The following is a 21,272-nucleotide window of genomic DNA, read 5'->3' on the forward strand; positions in this document are numbered from 1 at the left end:
TATCCATATGTCAAAGTCAAGTGCATACACCCCTTTTACCTCCCGCTGACAGCCCGTTCCACTGACCTCGACACCTCTTTCAGACACTCTTAAAAACGCCCACGGTTCATCTTCCCTGCGGGTATAAAAGTCGAGTGGAAGACTTTGTACTCTAACTTTGGATCAATCGCAGCATTTTGAAGCCTCTGGACGAGGACTATCATCACGCAGCCTCAAGATGCCAGCCAATTCTGCAATAATCCTCTCACAGACCAAACAAGGTACAATATAAAACCATTCTATTGACATTATTTATACGTTAGTTTTATTTGCATTGTAACTAACATGTTATGTATTTGCAACATGTCAATTGAGTTACTGACAGATGTGTCCTAGACAGACTTTACTGTGTATTTACAAGATGATGCTGAACATTTTTCATTTAACATCATGACCTCTACCTGCTCTTACTTGGATGGTGGTAGCTGCCATGTCAAACACTCTATTTTGGATTTTGTTAACTCAGCCTTCATCCATTGCAGTGAAACTAATGAGTGGAAAATGATGGTGCAAGCTTTTCAAAATAAGACACATTTGTCACAATCTCCATAAATGTACAATATTGAAAATGTATGACAAAAATATAAGATTAGACATGCCATTTTAGCCTCACTCACAATTTTTCTCTATTCTTGGAAATTCCTCATCAAGTATAGATAGATTGTCAGAGAGTTGTGTCACATGTTTGCATGAAACAGGAAGCAGCTCTTCACATCTTTGCAGTTTAACCTTTGGCCTTAACCTTTTTAGGGAAGAAAATTAAACCAAGCAAAAATGAGAAGACAAATGCAGGTAATGGGCTTGAATCATTCCCTACCTTATTCATACTCTTTATGCTAGCTTGAGTTTGTATTAAACCAGTTTCCTCTACTTACAGAAAAAGTTCCCGTCTATGTGCCGAACATCCCAGAGCCAACAAGCAGAGCTGAGCTCATGAAGCGTATGAGAAGATTTTCTTTTTCTCATATTATCTAATGCTTGTTTTTCGATGTTTGTTAAAAAAACCCTGCTGAATTTCTCCTGTAGATTGGATGAATTTGTCTTTGGACGATAAGACTGCCAACAAGATGTTGTGGATTTCTGATAATGGGTCGAAGGTGTGTCGTAGAACTGAGGAGGTTTGTCCCGTCCTGGACAGACCAGAGAGATATGAGTACTCTCCACAGGTAAGTCAGAAAACAAACATTTATACAAACATTTATACAACAAATTCTTGGTTAATATTTTTCAAATTCCTATTTTCCTTTTTCTTCTAAGGTGTTGTGCAAAGAGCTTATCTGGAACATGAGGGCTTACTGGGAGGTGGAGGTCTCAGGGTGGGTGGTAATTGGAGCCACCTACATAGGAGCAGGACGGAGGGCAAACACTGGGCCCAGCGGCCTTGGAGAAAACGAGGAGTCCTGGGGTCTGTGCTGGTCAGGAACGCGCTACCAGATCTGGTTCAATGGTATAAACAAAGACATAAACAATGTCCCGTATTGCTCCACTATCGGAGTTTATCTCGACCAGCCTGCAGGGATCATAAGCTTTTATGTAGTGACCGGTGAGGGAGCAGAGAGGGAGGTGAAGCTGCTGTATAAAGTTAAGACCACTCTTGACAACAAGATTCTTCCAGGTTTCTGGATGGGAATTCAGTCATCATGCACGATATTAAAGAGACCAGAATGAATTTGCTGAAAATGATCAAATAAGTGTTGATGGTTTTTAACACTAACACGTTTTATTCCTTAAGTCTTATTTAACAACTAAACTTGTTTTTAATCATAGTTAATTAACTGTGCATCAGTTTTATTCTGTTTGTGAATATTGTTAAAAAGAAAAAACACTTATTGTTGTTAGACTTGTCATGGTTTTCTGAGAAACTATTTTCCATTTTTGTGTACTTTTTTTGGCTGATACCCTCCTATTGTATACCGTATTTCTGGTTCTTTGGCATCAGATTGGGTATTTATGAACTGGTTATGATGATGATGAATGAGTGGCTTGAACTTCATGAAATAAAGAATGTATTGCTATAAATTAATGCTTATAAACAATTGCTATTTAATCAAAAATGTTGTCCCTTGTCATGTTTATCATTTATGACTGCAAAGATTTCCCTTTGCCACATTTCAAGTTTAATACCTCTGACTTTGTCATGGCAATGAAAGCATCAAAATCCACATTTTCAACACATAACCATTTAAAATTAAATAAGCGCCTGACCTAACTTACAGCTTCTCATTTTTCTGTCTAATGGCTGAAGGACTCTGTGTATTCCTGAGATACGGTTGCAGACACAGTGTAAAGTGCACACAGCATCGATCCCCTCGGGAGAGAGAATCACTTCCCGCTGGGTTAAAGTGGCTCACTTTGATATGTGAGAGGCTCCAGCTCGAAGATCACTTTCCTGCGCTAACAGGTGGCCCTAAACTCCTGCCGCCTTCACACCTAAAGCATCAGCTTTGCAGAAACTAAAAGTGGGGCACACCGACAAACAGAGAGCATTCACACTCCTTGATGCCGAGTGCATCACGCAACCTCATTTAAGGAGCGCCAAGAGGAATCCCAGTGAGAGTCTACACACAAGTCACGCCCGTATTTTATTCATTTAAACTGGTGTCATTTCTCTTACATACTGTACAGTGAAGGTCAAAACGTGTATGAAGACATTTAACCCTTAGGTGGAAAGGCCAGCTCCCCTCAGCTTCACAGAGCTTTATAACAAGTTTTAACTTATTGTTTAGCTGTTCGGCCCACAACTTTTTTCTTTGGCTCATTCTCATAGCTGTCATAGCGATGATATCAGCCACAGCTGGCAGCTATTTTCAGCCAAAAAGCTCTCAAAACCTACCCTGCGTTAAACCTGCTAAGCAATAAAAAGGCAGACAGACACCGTTCACAATAAGCTGGTGAACACAGTGAGGAATAAAGACCCTGATATTTCCCCCAGGAGTTGGTGGCTGTCTGTGTAACATGATGCTACAAATCCGAGTGGAGATGTGGCCCACATCTGTCTGTCTACCTGACAAAAGCACCTGATCAGGAGGAAAGATCCCTAAATTTACATTGCACAGTTTATTTTCTGACCCACTCTTTGAAACTTGGGAAATAAAACAAAAACTTAATTTTCCTTAAAAGTAAGAGGTAGATAATAATCACTGGGAGTAAATCGAAACAAGATGTTTGAAGAACAAACAAAGCTAAGGAGACAAGAAATATCATTTTTGACCCACAATGACATTTTGAATGTCAGGGTTAAAGGTGCACTATGTAGTTCTGGGGAAGAAATTTTAATCAGAAGAGAAAGACCTTAAATCATTGAATAAACTGAATAAACAAACTGACCTTAAAGGACAACACAATTTTGTGCTGTTGTTTATATTTGGCGGACCCTGCCACCTTTCTAGCTTCAAACAATGTTCTCGGGACCTTATTTTCCTCTGAGAACAGCTTGTTTATTCATTTATGGGACAGATAAATATTTCTGAGTTTGTATTATTACCTTTTAATGGTGTAAATATTAGAGTTCTGAGTTTGAATTTCTTCTCCAGAACTACATAGTGCCCCTTTAAAACAGCCACTGGTGCTTGTTTTGTTGTTGCACCATTGAGAAGATTAATAACTTTAGCATTATCTTATTTTGAGTTCTGCAGTTAAGTTCTGCCATTTATTTAAAGGTTAATTTCAGCCATGTGTGTAGGTATCGAGGCCAAAACCCCAATGGGATACTTGATGCGTATTTTCACAAAGGAGAATGATTTGTCGCACCTCTTAAAACAGTTATGGAATACACTCCATGAATTTAAAAATAATGTATACATTTTCCTTTCACTGACACTTAAAAAAAAGATTTAGTTACATGACTGTATGTACATTTAACTGCTGAGGCACACATACTGTAAGTTTGATTTATATCGGGGTTCCTGTGACGAGTAAGAGTGAGAATTTACAGTCAGTAAGCATGACAGTTAAGCCCATATGACAGGTACAGACATCCATCGTGGACCAAAGAAAACACAGCTCGAGACCATGATCCAGGAATAATCACACCCACACCTCCAATGCCCTACATGTTTGAATCTGGATGAACATATGTGAGGCATGTGAGTGAGCGGTAACTCTAAGCTTGTGTCATGAGCAAAGAGGTATAGGCTATATAAGTGACACGTATAGCATGACATATAGGTTGGAGTGGTGAGTGTCCCACATTTCAAGCTGCTATGTGCACTACTTGGCATACGATCTGAATACAAGTAAATAAAAACTTTAAATGAAAGTTTAAAGGAGCACTATGTAGTTTTGGGGGAAGACATTTTAATCAGAAGAGAAAGATCTTCATTGACTGATCTTTTATGCCTTAATAAACTACATAAACAAACTCTTCATTTTCATGACTGAAAAAAAGACACAATCTCATAATGTTTTACTTTGTTTATATTTGGCGGACCCTGCCACCTTTCTAGCTTCAAACATTGTTCTGGGGACCTTATTTTCCTTGTTTGTTCAAGTATGGAACAGATAAATATTTCTGAGTTTGTAAAATCTCAAAAATAACAGCATTAAAATATTTAAAAAAAATCTGTTTTCCTTCCTCCTCACTTCTCTATATGCGATCACTTGTGCAGAGGCACGATAAGCTGCGTTCAGTAGCTGCTTCTGAATTACATCTACTCAATACCCTCCCATGATATTATTCCCATCTTGTCCGACACCACCCTATCGGTGATATGCAGCACTCATTTATTCTGACACTATTGGTCCCAGCAGATTTACTGTCATGTAGTCATTGGCCTGCATTCAAACTGCCTACAGTCAACACGTCCTGGTGGTAGCATCAGTTACACGTTCACTCTTTCTCTGCCTGTGAATGTATGTGCATAACACACATGCACATTTATACACACAATCACCTTCTCCGTGCCGGCTGTCTGTCCTAGACTTAATTACAGATACCAATCTAGGACATGTGCCGCTCCTGTGGTCCATGCAGCACATGACACTGTGATACTGGGTCAAGGTCTGTTTATTGTTTGAAATGTTTTACCCTTTTCACATCACCAGTGGCTTTGACTTACATTGTGTTTTTTTGAACGTGTAATTATGAAGTAAATGTTGATTGCACAGTGTAATGGCTATAGAATAATCACACCATCTGCATTTAGATTGGTTTCCTTTAGTAACTTTGCTTTCACTGTGCTATTCTGTCTGCTACTAGGCACGAAATCGGGCGCCATCGCAGCCTGGCACCATTTCTATCTGCTCTCATGCCTCCATTAGAGACCTGATGAATGAATAAACTTGGGTTTGTCCTCCTGTGCTGTTGGCAGTCACTGCACTAAGTAAAAACAGAAAGCGAGCCGGCTGTTTTTACAACAGCGGCGCCAACAATAATACCGCTTGGAAATGCAAGTGGACGAAGGTCTGTTACCACTTTAATTATAAGTATGTAGAATAATCAGACAAATGTAAACCAACCAACCAAAAGTAAAAAGTGTCCCAATGCCTGCTGTGCCTCTGTGCATCTGTTTGATTAAAACAAACCAATTCAGAGGACCTTTATGTGTATTGTCAAATATACATTTTATGATAGAATTAACTTGCCTGCTTTTTCTTTATTGTCATGAAAATATTGGTCTGTTACACATTAACCTCAACAAATAATTAGAAAATGTACACAACAAACATTAGTGGTGCAAACAAACAAAAAAGTTTATATTTAGGTGTCGGTTTAGCATTTGTATTAAAATAGCTGTCTATAAATTTAAGAGCAATAACAAGGTCCAGTGTTGTGTCATTTTGGTATTTTTGGTAGTTGGGCTACTTATTTTGTTCATCTTGAATCATGAATTGTTCCTTTAATCCAAGAGGAATATATTCAATAGCTCTTAAACATGGTAATAATTAACTGGTTTACTGTTTCTGTATATTCATGTACAAATTTGCAGGTGTGATTGTATTGTACTGTATTGTACACAAGGATACTTGTATGGTATTCTATTATTTCTATGAGGCTACTTTATACTTCAATTCCACTGCATTTCAGTGACATATTTAAATTGTGCCAACACATCAATGCATCAGTACTATCAATACAATACAATAAAAAATGATGTGTTACTATTTACTTGATATTTTGGGTACATTTTTGTGAAATACTTTGTACAGTCCTAATGTACAGCACAGCACAGGACCTTAACTTGGAATAGTATTTTTGGTTTGTGATGTTGCTACATGGACTTAAATAAAGGACCTCTTCAGCTTCTGCAAATATGTCTTTCTGTACTGCTTCATCACCTGTGAACACCCATTTTTGGTTGATGGTCTTTGTAAGGTTGGTCGCGGGTTGGAGGCAACAACGAGGCTCTTTAACTGTTCAAGAGTTTTCAGCAGTGGAAGTGTGCAGCATATTTACAATGGTGATCAGCTTGGCCCAAACCAATGAATCAAAAAAACATCACTAAAGAAACAATTAATTGAAAACTTTCAAATAGAAAAACATAAGGAAAATTTAAGGTCAAAATGAGGAAAAATTCTCTTCTGGGCAATGCCCCCTTTAATTTGGGGCCCCAGCAGCCTGTTCACCTGCATTCACTGACTCTCCCACTCCAACCTCCTGCTAATATCAGCAGAAACTCCTCCTACTGCAGGAGATGACAATCAATTAACTAACCGTCAGCTTATATCAGTGCTCCATCTATCATCTGATAGAAAACATCAATAAATTACCAGTATTGTATCAATACATTTCTTCCCAAAAGATAACATCATTTTAAACTAATCAATTCAGCCCTTTTCTTCTGAAACACCCTAACCTCCCCCCTCATCCATACCACACTTGGCACATTCCCCCAGGAACTTGACCATAAAAGGATTCTGAACAGGACGGGACTGTTTTGGCAGTTCCTGGGTCCAAATCAGAGGAAGGCCAGGTGCAGTCTGGAGGAGAGGTGAGGAAACAAAAGATTAACCAAAAATAAAGATGTTAAAACACTTAATCTTGTCAGAAGTTTCTTTTGAATATGATGTGTTTCTGTGAAGTAATGCCAAACAACAACACACAACCATTAAGTTTTCACAGCTTCATGTTCATTAATTACCAAACACCTCAGCCACCTGCCGCTGGATGGTAGAATTAAAGTGGCTGTTGTATGATGATGTGTCATGAGGCATCCCCATGACAGTCTTCATTAAGACAACAGCATCATCTTCTGTCAAAAGTGATGCATTACAAGCCAGACATGTTGGTACTGGCTTCTGTACACATTTTCTACAATAAGATAGTTTTCCTGTAACAGCATTGAGCTTTTTGTTGACTGTAGGCACAATGAATATGTATCAGGCCAACCTATTGATTTAAGTAATTTCTGTAAAACTCTAAAACCTTTTGTAAAGCTGTATATTTGATGTAGACCAGCACAGTTATTAAACAGCATCACCTGCTGGATACTTGCTGTTTGTACACAAGTGCTGAAAATAGATGTAATATGCTTACTATCATGTGTCGCATTTGAAAGACAATATCATACTAATGTTCATTACAGGTTCAAAGTAATCTTAAATTCCCAGTAAAGATGCAAATCCTGAATGTTAATTTGAAATACTATAACTATTACAACTTTCTTTAGGCTTAATATCACATTATAATTCTTTATCTTCGATGGAGCTTTTGACTAATCTAACTAGTCATATCTGCGTCAAAATAATGTGCGGCCCAAAACGACTTTTTCCCATAAGCCAACATTGTGAAAGAAGCATCTGTAAAACGGTGGAAACAGTTTTCTGACCATCTCAACCCCCCTGAAATGACTCATGTCATAAGTATAAAACTTTAAAACTTTAAAACTTTCCATTATAATTTGGAAAGTTTTAACCCTGTTCAAGTCAGCCGGGGAGCTAAACCGGAAGTTAGCCGGCTCGGTCGGTGCAAGTCTCTAGGGCCGCACAACGCGGAAAGATCCGGGTTTGGCTTATGTGAGAACACAATATATCACAATATATTGTAAATGTACTGTCAATATGTATATTTACAATAACTACAGACGTTAATTACAGTATCATGTATTTTTACAACAAAATACAGTATTGTCATAGTCAAATTGTGTCAGATGAAACAATAAATAAACACTATATCACTGATGTTCATCAATATATCACTGATGTTCATCTATATAACTGCACAATAATTACTGTATAATACTGTGAATTTACTGCAACCGTTGGTAGTTTACTGTAAAATTATAGTAATAATTTTTAACGTGTAGCCTCATTAGCAAGCTTTTATGCCTGAGTTATGTAAGTAGACTTTAAATAGTAATGGTGGTTGTTTAACAATGAACAACCCTAATGGCAGAAATTAAATACTGTACATTTAAATAATCCTTCATAACATTGGGGAGAAAAGAATCTTTGATATTTATCTTTAACACTGGGGCTCCATTTATTATATATTCATTTACCAGCTAATTCTATTTAAAACAAACAAAAACAACATTTCCCATGAGCCTTGAAACCGCTGTTCCTGCTTCCTGAATGAGGGCCCCCACAGGTTGTTTTGTATGTAACAGGAGAGGGTAAGTAGCCACGCAGCTGTCAGTCAACAGGGCTGATTGTGTAGCATGCTAAAAGGGAGGGGTCGTAAATATCTGGGGGCAGACTGATTCGTCCCCCGCGAGAACCGAACATCCCGGGCATCCGAGGTCACGACCTTGCTGGTCAAAGCCAAATGGCCTGGGCATGTGAGATACTAATAATACAATGGCATGATTACTATTTGAGTGTTGGGCAGTGGTTTGAGTGTTTTGTGCTGTGCTTGAGTTAGCAGGATTTTGAACACTTCCAGACACAGCATTATTTTTCACCACTTTATTCATTAAATTTAAATATAGTGCCACCAAGCAGCCAGGCCTTTAGGCTGCTTTCCTGTGCGAGTAATTTTAGACTTGACTTTTCTCCTATCTCCTTGTTCTTATCATAGCTCTTAAAATGCCTTTGATATCTTTCTCTTGTACAGCAATAATGCCAGCCCTCCTGAGGCATCCGTCGTGGCCCGCCGCTGAGTATCAGCTTTCACTTTTCCTTTGAATGCTCTCCTTTCTGTTTGGCTTTTTGATATTGTTCATGACTAGAAGTGCTCTCGCTCTTCTCCCCTTAAAGCGCTGTACACCTGCTTTCTTACAGCTGGATTAGTGAAGCACCGTCTCTCTCGTGTGCTTGCGTGTGAGTCAAGTGTTTTAGAGGTGCTTCAGTTTCTATCTTGAGAATATTTGAAGAAGCGCTCCAGCAGACGCTGACTCAGTGCAGCAGGAAACCTAAATAAGAGTCCACCATCTGGGACGTTGTTTTCACCTAATTGTGAGAGTCTAGACTGATTAATTATAAGACTGGGGGATTATGTGTGTTATTTAAAGGGATGTTTCACCACAAAATCAAAAATTCATTTTTCTTGTGGTGCTAAGAGTGCCAAAATATTACATTTTAAAAAATTAACAGCAATGTCTCTTTCCAAAGATCATGGCTCAGTTACTCAAGATAATCCACAGATTCTGGAAAGAGACATTGCTGTTGAGTTTTTCAAATGTCTTCCTTTTTGGCACTGTAAGCACCACAAGCTGAGTGCCATCTAGTTCCATTATATTTGAGAGAAGTCACACATCTCTGCGGCCGGTATCATCAAAACTTGGCATCTCACACCAAAACAATCTAGAAGGATAAAAAGCACTCCAGGTAAGAGGGAAAATATGTAGTTTTGTGTGGTGTTACAAATTTTACTTATCCTAAATAAATTATCTCAACACTGAAAGGTGCAATATGTAAGAATTTTAGGTGAAAACAGTCAAAAATGAACTAAAGTCATCAACAGAATGTAAGTAACAGTTCTGATGTTCTGATATCTGTGTTATTGTGTTGCTAGCTGTGCTAATCAGCTAGCCCTGTCCCGGTCCAATGCTCCTGTGCTAGTGGTGAAAACGCTAACACTTTCCCTGTGCTTTGAGCTCCCAGTCTGGACTGGTAGCTGCACAGCTAACTGAGCTAACTAGCTAATGGCAGCTACAGTTAGCAGCAGTTAGAGGTTTCTTTAGGTTTCTCTTAAATATTAATTCGACAGGTGGCCAATTCTTACATACTGCACCTTTAGTAATATGAATAAACTTTATTTGTATAGCACTTTTCATACAAGGAATGCAGCTCATGCTTTACAAAAAAGAAATTACATGCACCAGGTGTTTTACATAAAAAAGACCTAAAAATTAAAACAGGGATTGAAAATAATAATAAAGCCACTTGATAAAAAACAGTAAAAATAAGAGAAAGATGCATTTAAACAAGGACAGTATGACATAATTAATGTTAATTAAGATGGAGTATGAGAGCTACTTTCTAATAATATTGAAAAGAAGATTAAAAAACTAGAAATGATCAAATAAAGTTAATAAATAGCATACATAGACTGTAAAATCTGACAAAGTGATCTTACTTTTAAAAAAAAATTGAGGATACGATTGTCTCAAAATTACCAAGTAACATAAATTAATAATTGTGAGTTTTAGCTATTACAACTTAAATTTTATAGTCTTCTTGTTAATTCTGAGGAAATTCTGAAGACTTTTTTGATGTGAGGTCAGTGTAGAATGCATACAATCAAGTAAATTTAAGATTTTTTATCTTAACTATAGATTTGTGTGTAATATCCTATAAAGACATGTTTTTTTTTAAGCCAATCCTTGTCTGGTTTTTCTGTTTTCCACAAATTCTGTTTATGAGCTTGTAAGTGCAACAAAACCTTTAAGCCTTTGCACACAGATGTCAGAGTGCACCCTTCATACTCTGAATGTTTAGGCCTGTATATAGGGTGATAATTCAAGACCGGCATCCAAATCTTTAATTGTCTTTAAGCTAGATCCAAATATCTGAGAATTGAAATTCAAATAATGTAAAGGGCAGAGTCGAAGAATGAGATAACAGCTGTTTTATGTAAATTCCTCAGTTACAAACCCACACTCAGCAAAAGACAGAGAGGCTGTCAAGGGCAGGGTGAGAGGGAGGGACGCTGAAGAAGAAGAAGAAGAAGGGGGGAGAGAGAAAGAAGGGGCTCACAGAGAGTGCACTGTTAGAGGACAGAAAAGCAGCCTGAGTGTTAACAGCCAGCGTAGGTAGATCACCGGACAAACACCGCCGCTGCTGCAAGTCAGAGCGGAGGGAAGAAGTGAGAGATTCACACGTTACGAGGAGAGAAAAAGGAGTGTGGCGGGAGAGTGTTGTGACTGTTTGGGCAACAGGAGCTGGTGGTAGCCAGGAAGAGGGCAGCCAAGCCTGAGGAGATGCTGTGAGGAAAGGTGCCAAGTGATGGAGCTTGAAGCAGCCAGCAGGCGGGCGCAATTAGTCAGGTACAGCAATATGGCATTTATTATGATTTATGTCTCGTGCAATTCTGAGCTGTGTTTAAAAAAAGAAAGTGCAGCAGGAAGATATTTCAGTATTGCTTTATTAATCCTGTTTTTCCTTTCATTTGATAAGTTAACAGCAATTTTCCAGCTTGTTATAAAGTGAACAAAAAGACTACTGTTCCTCAAGGTTACAGCAGATGTGATGTATTAACTGTGGCTGAACTATCACAGGCCCACAGGGGAACTTTTTCTCAGCTTTGCCAAGCTGTGATATCTCAGCTGAGCAACTTGTTTGCCTCCCATTGCCCAATTTTATTGTCTAGAACTTTATGAAATATGCTGCGTACAATCATCCAGTATCCTTATTAGGCAATCTTCTTAGACAGTCCAATTTATAGGTGTCAGTGACCTACGTCACTACTTTACTTATCAAGGTCAAACGTATAGTAATGATTTTGTTGTATTCAAAGACATGAGGATGTAGGAGACATGCAAATGTTTTGGTTGAAGGAGAAGAGGAATATTTTGCAGGCCAATGTATTCAACATGCTCTGCGTCCAACTTCACATGATGCTTCAGAGTCCTCGGGCACCACAAAGCGCACTCTGTGTGGTACACAGACCCACCGTTTGTCCTCCCCTCCATCCCTCTTTAGCATTTTAAGTTTTCTCCTCCCCTAGCGAGTGACCCCAGCTGATAAAGGAGGAGATTTTCCAAATATTTCACGACACCCACGTAACCCCCAGCGGCTAAGAGGTTGTTAGTCTCTGCTCTCATCTCTCACAAAGACTTGGCTGTTTGTTTCTGTTTACTCCGTGTCTCACTTGGAGAGCATTGTGGTTGATACTGTGTGAGATTGCGGCAGCTAAGCCATGTCGAACCCTCTGGGTCACCCACGAGTGCTTGTGGATTCACAGTGTGATAAGTTTCTCATGAAATCTTCAAGTTCATCTGTTCTGCTGTTTCATGAAGGTCAACAAAAAATGTGTTCGGCTTAGATGAGCTGTTAAATGAAGCTTTGACTAAAAGCAGCTATGGCAGGTGTAACTTGAAATAGCTGAGAATCAGCTTTAACATCTCAATAAGCGTTTTTTTTCAGTCATCAAGTAGGTTTATAGATGAAGTGACTACATCATTAAACAAGACATACATACATACATACATACATGTATACATACATACATAAATTGCAAATACACCTCATAAAAATATGTACATAAAGTTCAGCATAAGTATATAGGGATATAGACCTATAGATTTGTTGTAGTATTATATAAAAAAACAAAATTTAAGACTAAATACATACATACATACAAACATACATATAGCAAGAAGTTTTGGCTTTATTATAAGTTAATATATTTGAGTAACACAAATAAAGTTGTACTTTATGTATATAGTTGTACTGCACTAGTACAACTATATAAAGTAATTGTATATAGAAAATACAAATTTAAATTTAAGAAATACTTTGCTAAATGCATACATACTGAACCAAATAAGTAACAAAGTAGACTAGATTAAATTAGGAATTTAAAGGAGACATATTACGCTCATTTTCATTTTCAGGTTCAGATTTTTATTTTTGGTTACTACTAGAATAGCTTTACATGCTTTAATGCTCAAAAAACACATCAGTTTTCTCATACTGTCCAGTGCTGCATCACTGTATTCCACCTCTGTCTGAAATGCTCTGTTTTAGCTCCTGTCTCTTTAAGGCCCCCTCCTCCTGAATACACAGTCTGCTCTGATTGGTCAGCTCGCACACGCCTGAGCCAGCACCGCTAACAACAACAGAGCAGCCGTACCAAATCCATTTTTACATGCCAAATGAGCTGCTAGGCATAAATAATGCAAATTTGTGACATGGTGACATAGTGTGATGTCACAAAGTCACGGAATTAAAGGCGAGACTACTAATGAGGTGTTTCAGGAGCAGTGTTTTCTGTGGGAGAGAGGAGCTTCTGGTGCACACTTTGACCATTTCTTCAATCCTTCAAATGTTTGTTGTAGTTCATAAGGAAAATTGTAGTATATGTAGTACTATAGGTAGTAAGTACTTATTAAGACATAAAAATAAGTAATTTAAGACGAGAGATAAGATGCAATTTCTCATACTTCTTTATTAAGACCAGGCAAAGCAATAAAAAAAATGTAATATACTACACAACTAAAATGTTTGCCTGGAATCTGAGTATAAAGTGTAGTTAATTTATAAAAATGTGGGTTATAACTGAATAACATATACAAATGTTCCATATAATAATGCAGAAATAAAGTATAGTATAAAACAAATGGGTAGTGGGTTGTACAGTAGCAGCAGGTGCACTGAACATGCTACCATGTGACCTGATGTACTTGAAGCAAATATGCTGATAACCGTCACGTGCCGGAAGAGACAGCATGACAGCCCAAACCTGTGACACAGTAAACTCCACCCCTCCCTACACATGTTCCTTCAACATGCCACTTTATTTCCCTGCTCCACACTCTTTTATCTCGGCTTTCTGTCCTCCGTCATCCACGCTGCGGTTCAGCAGTTTGGGACGCATTCCAAATCCCTCTCAGACTCTCATACCAGCCCGTCCCTGCTGCCAGATTGGTTTTCACACTGTCCCGGGCCCCTCCCTGCCACCACGGCGACGCAGCTGTCACCTGTCAGTTTCATGGTGGGGATGCACACCCGCCTGTTATGGCTCAGAATAGACTTGTGGGAGAGTTTTTCGCTTGAAAGTGGGAGAGCGCAACACCAAGTCTCCGAGAGGATGAACAGTTGAGCAGGAAAAAATCTCAACTATATGGGAATGTGGCATATGTGTGCTCGGAGGTTACAGGGGGCTGTTCATGGGAGTGACTGACTGCTTCTACAGAGGGGGACTCTGGGTCAGACTGTATTGGTAAGGCCTCATGTCTTAGCCTCGCAGCCGGTTCATTCAAATGTGTTGTTCAGCTGTGTGTGGATCTTTGTCTTTTGCGATTACTATTCAGATATTTCGTATTTCGTGTATATTTGTGTGTGTGTGTACCATTAAGTTAATACGACCTTGAATGCAGCGCTACTTCTTTGTTATACACACACCTGTATATATGAAATACCCTGTTAAAGTTAGGTAAAGTTAGATGATCCAGCTCTGACATTTCTAAAATCATTTTATGACTGTTTCATCTATATACTGTATCTGACTGTTTATATATATATATTTCTGCTTCTCCTGCAGAATGGATGACCAGGACAGAGTAAGCCAAGCGTCCAGCGTGGCCACCATTTCCTACATCCCTGTCATAAAGGTTTTTGCATCTTCAATCTTGCCATTATGTGCACACGTCAAAATCTAACTGTGACCTTTTAACTTAACAAACCCAGCTAAGCAGATGGGCAAACGCCTTAATTTAAGTGTATAGTCATGCCACACATTTCTTGGAAAGCTTAGATTCCTGTGATTATATTCATGCAAACCATTTCAGGATAAAACCACATTAACAAGGTACAATCAACAAACAAACAAGCTAACAAACAATCATGAACAGCAAAGTTTTTTTTTCTTGGTTTTTCAGTCGTGCATCTTACTCTAACGATGTTGTGTTTTATTATTCCCAAATGTCCACTAGATTTGTTTCAGTAACTGTGTTCAAAACACAGTATTCCATGATTAAATGCCTAAAACTGCAATTGCAGATGCTTTTTCAAATGCTTTTTAACTATAACAAAAAAGACTTGGATGGGAAACATGTCTTAAGTGATATTGTTCTCTCATTTGAACGTGGACCATGTTAGACTATATGATGCGGACCCATTGTGTTTCCAGCTAATAGGGACAGTTATAGGTCATCTGTAGGTTTATTATTGTATTAATACATTCAGGCGAAATAGGTAATATAAATAAAGATTTAGATTAAAGGTGCTATTTGTAAGAAAAGTTGATTTTTGAGTCTCATTCCCAACTCATCAAAAACCCAGAGCACCATTATTTGACGAGTTGGGAATGAAAAAATCAATCAAAATCAAATTTTCTTACAAATAGCACCTTTAATGCCAGAACCACTAACAACTACAGAGCTTCTGACTATTTGGGGAAAAAGCTTAGAACCTTTCAAAAGAGCCCAAAACCACACCTGTACTCCAAATGATTCAACAACAGTATTTACTTTGGGCTTGACTGGGATAGGCGTTTAGGAAAATTTGACATATATTTTTCAGGAATAAGAACATAATATTGCATACTATTGTTCTCTTTTCTGGTAACAGGAAGGTGATGGAAGGGTGCAAGCATTTGGGAAAAGATGTCAGGCCGCAAAGAGAGACCCCAACTGCCCTGTGGTCATCAGAGGATGGCTCAACAAAAAAGTAATTTTCCAAACATGGCCTACGTAACATTTTAAACGTCATCATTGTATGTAAAAGCGTGTGTGACTGACTCAAGCAAAGAGAATCCCCTAATTAATCTTCCTCTTGCAGGACAGCTCTGGTCTGAAGCTGTGGAAGAGACGATGGTTTGTCCTCTCCAACTACTGTCTGTTTTATTATAAAGGTACACAGCTCAGAGCCCAGCACTTTGCCTTGCTTGTGCAGCGATTGTACAACAATGCGTCTGTTCTTTTGTTCACTTCTTTTCTGTCCCTCTAAACAGACAGTAGAGAAGAATCGGTGCTGGGCAGCATCCCACTGCCGAGCTACAAGATCCTCTTCTGCACGCCACGAGAATGCAAGAACAGGAAGTTCACCTTCAAGGTATTGTTATTTGGTTACTCATTCAGTGTAAGGAGAAAAATAATAATCATAACAAGCCCTAGTTAAATTATCTATATGTTTACATATTAAGCTTGATGAGAGCTTTTTTTAACATTTGATTTTAAAGGTTGTTGTTGACCTACAAAGTAAGCTTTCACATAGGTATATTTTAACTCCTCTGAACACACCAAAGGCTCCAAGTAGGCCAAGTATTATGGTACTTGTGGAACGTCTGTGTTGTTCTGGAAGCCAGTCTTCAGAAATCATCCATTTCTAAAATAACCTTGGCTCCTGTTGCTCTCTGTTAGCAGAGCAGAGAGGCACTGAGACGAGGCATTCGAGAATGTGCATGTGATCAGTTTTAGTCATTTCAATGCAAAAACAATTCATGGTTTGAGGATTTGTTTTGTCTTTTGATTATTTTTCATTTATTTTTAATATATTTGAGTTTTTGAGTAGGCTGTTGGTTGAACAAAACAAGCAGTGTGAACATGTCACTTTGGCTCCTGGGTAAATGTGTGGCTATTCATCAGTATTTTCTGAATTTCAATTGATCCATTAAGCAAGAAAATAATCAGCAGATTAATTCATAATTTAAGTATTTTTTATTACAGTTTTATACAAAATAGTTTAAAATAAATTTCTGCTTTTATATTAATGAATGAATAATTATGATGTAATCACATAACAGATAATAGTAAACAGACACATGGGACATTTTACTGCACAGAGTACTTTTACTTTGATTCTTCAATCACATTTCCCAGGATATACTTAGATATTTTTACTTATTAACATTTTCTACTATAACCAAAGTATTTTTACAGTGTAGTAATAGTATTTTCACTTAATAAAAGGATCTGAACACTGGTTAATATGATGTATGTAACTTATGTACATCAACAAAAAACATGATTCTTCCCGTTCAAGCCACAGCACATTTGCAAACAAATCCAAGACTATTGCTCCTGTATGAGGGGAATAATGACATTGTGAATAATCTGCGTAAAATTAGGTGGTGCACCAGGGAATGCGCTCTTATTTCTTCAGTGCCGACACTCAGGAGGATATGCTGGGTTGGGTCCGAGCTCTCAGTCAGTCTGCTGCGATGGAGTCCGACAGCTCTCTGCACAGGTACAGCACTGTTCACCATGAGGTCTTATACACTGAATATCAAACATCTTACATGACTGCACTCGATGACCCTTTTTTGCTGCATCTCTGATCATTTCAGGCGTTGTTCCAGTTATCAGGATTTCACACAGATAGGTGGCAGCACTGAATCAATGGACTTCCCTAAACCCCCGTCTGATGGAGAGGATCCCTCCCAAAAGCACAGACACATCAGCAGGACTCTGAGTGAACCGAGTCAGCTCACTGGTGGGAGGATGGGGACGTCGCAGTCAGAGCACAGGGGGAGGCGGAGTATGCGTCAGAGAAACAGCAGGTTGTCAAGGCACATACTGTATTTAAATCCCAGTGGTTTACTTAAAGAGAAAAATGATGTGAGAAAGGTCCCAGCTTTAGCATTCTGCTCTATTTTCTCTTCAAACAGAACACCCAGCCCTCCTGATTACAGCAGAAGAAGAGTCTGTGGTCCGAACCAAGAGGAAGATTATTTTCCTGGTCAAAACACACCACCCACTCAAACAGACATGATGGGAACAAGTTCTTTGACCTCAAGAGGTCAGCTGGGATCACGACCTCACACACCGGTGGGAAGGGTTGACATACGACCCCATGATGACTCGTTCATGGTGCCACAGACGCTGTTCTACGCACCTGCCTCTCCTAAGCTGGAGTTCAAATCCACTCCCACCACTCCAGTCGCAGAGAGATGGCAGAACTTGAGCAAGGTTAGGGCGTGTTTGGTTAATGTTGATCATTAAACATACATCAGTCGCCTGAGTTCATTATGTAGTACAAGAGCTAATATCTTAGTAAACTCACTACACTATACACACTATAACTTCCAGGTAAATGCCAGCTGGTATGTCAAGGATTGAGGAAGGAAGTTGGGGAACGTGACTAAAACAAACAAACAAACAAAAAAATTAAAACATCAAAACATTACCTCGTCTTTAAACCTGATTTTTACCTGAGTCACCTCAGATAGAATTTCGTCTGCAATGATGGCTGTTAAACATTGAAGACAGCAACTCCCATGATCCTCCTCTGCACGACATCATCAAACTACATCTTTTGTTTTCATTGTTTAGATTGAAAGACTCAAACTGAGGGTTTCAGGTGCATTTGTTGAAATTTACCTATGCTTTAAAAGGAAAAATCAAGAAAAAGATGCTTTTAAGTTGCATTGTGGGAAATGAAGTATCCAGTGTTTTGGGCACTGAGACTAAAAGTCAAAATACCTCGGCTTCTGCTGCTTTAATTTTGATCATTGTTGTTTTTATAATGCAGCATATCGCTTGAGACTCCAACTTTATGGAAGTGCATTTATTAAATACTTCACTTACCTCTTTAACAAACCTTCTGTTTTTCTTTGTTTACAGCCTACACCTACATATGGCTCTGTCCATCATATCTCAAGTGGGAGAAGACCTTTAGGAAAGGTGATTATAGCATGAACATTATATCTAAAGCAAAACATACAGACTAGTGTTGCACCTACATCACACTAACTGAGTAAAGTAACAACATCTGATTGTCGCTGAGTAAGAATTGTTGAAGCAGATTATTGAATTCACTAATAAGGTGGGTTTTATTCGGTACAGTATGTAGTATGTTTTATATAATGCCATGTGTTGTCTGTTCTTTTCATATACATGCTGTCTCTTCCTTCAGAGCTACTCCACAGGGGCACAAGCAGACTTACTGCCCCCTTTGCCCCCCTCATCGAGAGCAGCACATGCTCCCCACCCCCCACACCACCACCACCACCACCATCATCACCATCACCGCAGCAATTTATCTGTTTGTGTGCTACCGCCAGCTATGGTACAGCCAGCCCTGCTGCGCTCTGTGTTCTTATTGTGTCTTGTTGTGCGGTACAACTTGAAAACTGTGTTGTGTTGTTTGTATATGTGTGTGTGTCCTCAAAATGTTGTCTGTGTGGTGGTGTCAGAGAGTGGACTCTACATTTGATGACTTTGAGCATCTATGTATGTGACATTGTCCCACACTGTGTTTGTTGTATGTCTATGTCAGAGTACTATGTTGTCACTAATGCTTATTGTGTGACTAATAAATCATGTTGTGCTCATTGTTTGTATTGTGTTTAATTGTGGTATGTGTGTTTTGTCTAATTGTGATCTTTTTGTCGAATTCTGATGAGCTCTGCCATGATTATGCTTCTTAGAATGAAGCAGCTGTTTGCCAAGTTATACATGTATCTTATGATACATACTGATGAATTTTTTTTGTCAAATTCATGACCAAGCTCGTAGTACATGGCCGTGACCTCTGTTTGTCTCTTGTGAAGCTTGTGCTGTAGCTCAGTCTTAATATTGAAGTATTAAGATTGAAGCATTCAGTCATTAACCTACATAAAATATACCCAAATATGTATCAAGCAAAAGGTATTTCATAGAAACGTTTTGATAAAATCTGATGAACAGGGAGAAGCAATATCAAAAACAGTGTTTTTAAAAAAGTACTAATATTAACAAAAATATAACCTTGATGCATTTCAGGCCCCAAAGCCTGACCCAAGGGAAGCCCCACCGATCAGACCTCTTGAGAGTGATGCAGATGTGAGTATTTATATGTTGCCATACAACGTTTAAAGGTCCCATATTGCAGAAAGTCTTCTTTGATTTTAAAGCAGGTTTTGGTGACATATATTAATATTGTGAAAGTGATGAAATGCTCAATCCACGGACAAAAGCGCACAGCCCGTATTCAGACACTGTGCCTTTAAACAAGCTAACAGGACTTCCGTAAGGTTGTGATGTCACATCTATACAGTCACCGCCCACAGCCATGCTCCCAGCAGGGACTGGGTTGAAAAAACACCAGCAGAACTGATGCGGAAGCACGTTGGTTGTGCCTGCTCAGGCCTGTGAGAGCTGACCAATCAGAGCAGACAGGGCATTTCTGGAGGGGGGGCTTTAAAGAGACAGGCACTAAAACTGAGACATGGTGAATAGAGGTGCTGCAGCAATGGACAGGCTGAGAAAAATAATGTGGTTTTTGAATATTAAGCATGTAAACATTTTTAGTCGACACCCAAAACATTATGGGACCTTTGACTGTCGCTGCAGGTATTTGTCATTTTATTCTATGTCTCTCGCTGAGTAGATACGGGTTAACATTTTGATTTTCCCTCTTCAGGTTGTGTTGACGAGGTTGTGTGGGTGTGACAAGCTGCTACAGTCTCTGTCTTTAGAGCTGGCTCAGCTACAAATGGATAAGGTCAGTTATCACCCTATAAGCTATTCAGACAAGTCATAATAATTAGATATATTTTATGAAGGCTAATATACTGGATATATAGGTAAGCTGATGGTTTGCTGTACAAAACAAACATCTCGAGAGCTCAGCTCAAGAGGTTTGGGCATTCTAAAATGACTCATTTCTAGTCCTTTATTTGCCTATATTGTGACTCTGAATAAAAATAACAATGACTTTTTTCCCTGTTTTGCAGGACAGCGTCCATTGTGCATTAGAGGTGTCCAGGCTGCAGCTGGAGGAGTGGAAAAGTCAGGGCCCCAGGGCCCAAGAAGAAGCACTGACCCAGAAGGCTTTGCTCCAGGAGGATCTGGTCACAATCAGGGCCAGAATGTGTGATGTATCACTGGTGTGTAATAATCCAGAGGACAGTGAACCAGAAAGAGACAAACAATGGCACAGCATGCGTTATTTATTTCTACGTCATTAATCATCAAACAGCAGAAATGAGGGGTTTAACATGTAAATACACTTTTTTCAGGAAATGGAGAGGGTGTGGTGTCAGTATGAGAGAATGGAGAGTGAACTGTCGGTTATCCGTTCACACCTTCAGCACATCTGTAACTTTGGAGTGCCACAGGTATTTGTACGCTACACACTGGATAGTTTTTGACTAATATATTAAGCTTGGTTAACATATGTGTACAGCAGATGTTGCCACATCTCTCAGTCTCATCCTTAATTAGAAATAAATATACTATTAGACCTTTCAGCAAGAGTCTCTCTACAAA

At 38.9% G+C, this 21,272-nt stretch overlaps 1 protein-coding gene across 1 annotated transcript; it reads left to right on the top strand.

Annotated features, from left to right (window-relative positions):
- The first annotated feature begins 217 nt into the window (after positions 1-217).
- On the top strand, positions 218-1,707 carry LOC141015973 (tripartite motif-containing protein 16-like protein). The gene is made up of 4 exons (XM_073490201.1): positions 218-260; positions 917-979; positions 1,066-1,205; positions 1,297-1,707. The coding sequence occupies exons 1-4, from the start codon at positions 218-220 to the stop codon at positions 1,705-1,707; spliced, it is 657 nt and encodes a 218-aa protein (XP_073346302.1).
- The last annotated feature ends 19,565 nt before the right edge of the window (positions 1,708-21,272 follow it).

The sequence above is a fragment of the Pagrus major genome, chromosome 20 (genome assembly GCF_040436345.1).
Source record: "Pagrus major chromosome 20, Pma_NU_1.0".
In the NCBI taxonomy this organism is placed as follows: Eukaryota; Metazoa; Chordata; class Actinopteri; order Spariformes; family Sparidae; genus Pagrus; species Pagrus major.

Coding starts and splice junctions, on each gene's coding strand:
- LOC141015973 (XM_073490201.1), top strand. CDS start 218: ATGCCAGCCAATTCTGCAATAATCCTCTCACAGACCAAACAAG. Junction 261..916: donor CCTCTCACAGACCAAACAAG/GTACAATATAAA, acceptor CTCTACTTACAG/AAAAAGTTCCCGTCTATGTG. Junction 980..1,065: donor CAGAGCTGAGCTCATGAAGC/GTATGAGAAGAT, acceptor TTTCTCCTGTAG/ATTGGATGAATTTGTCTTTG.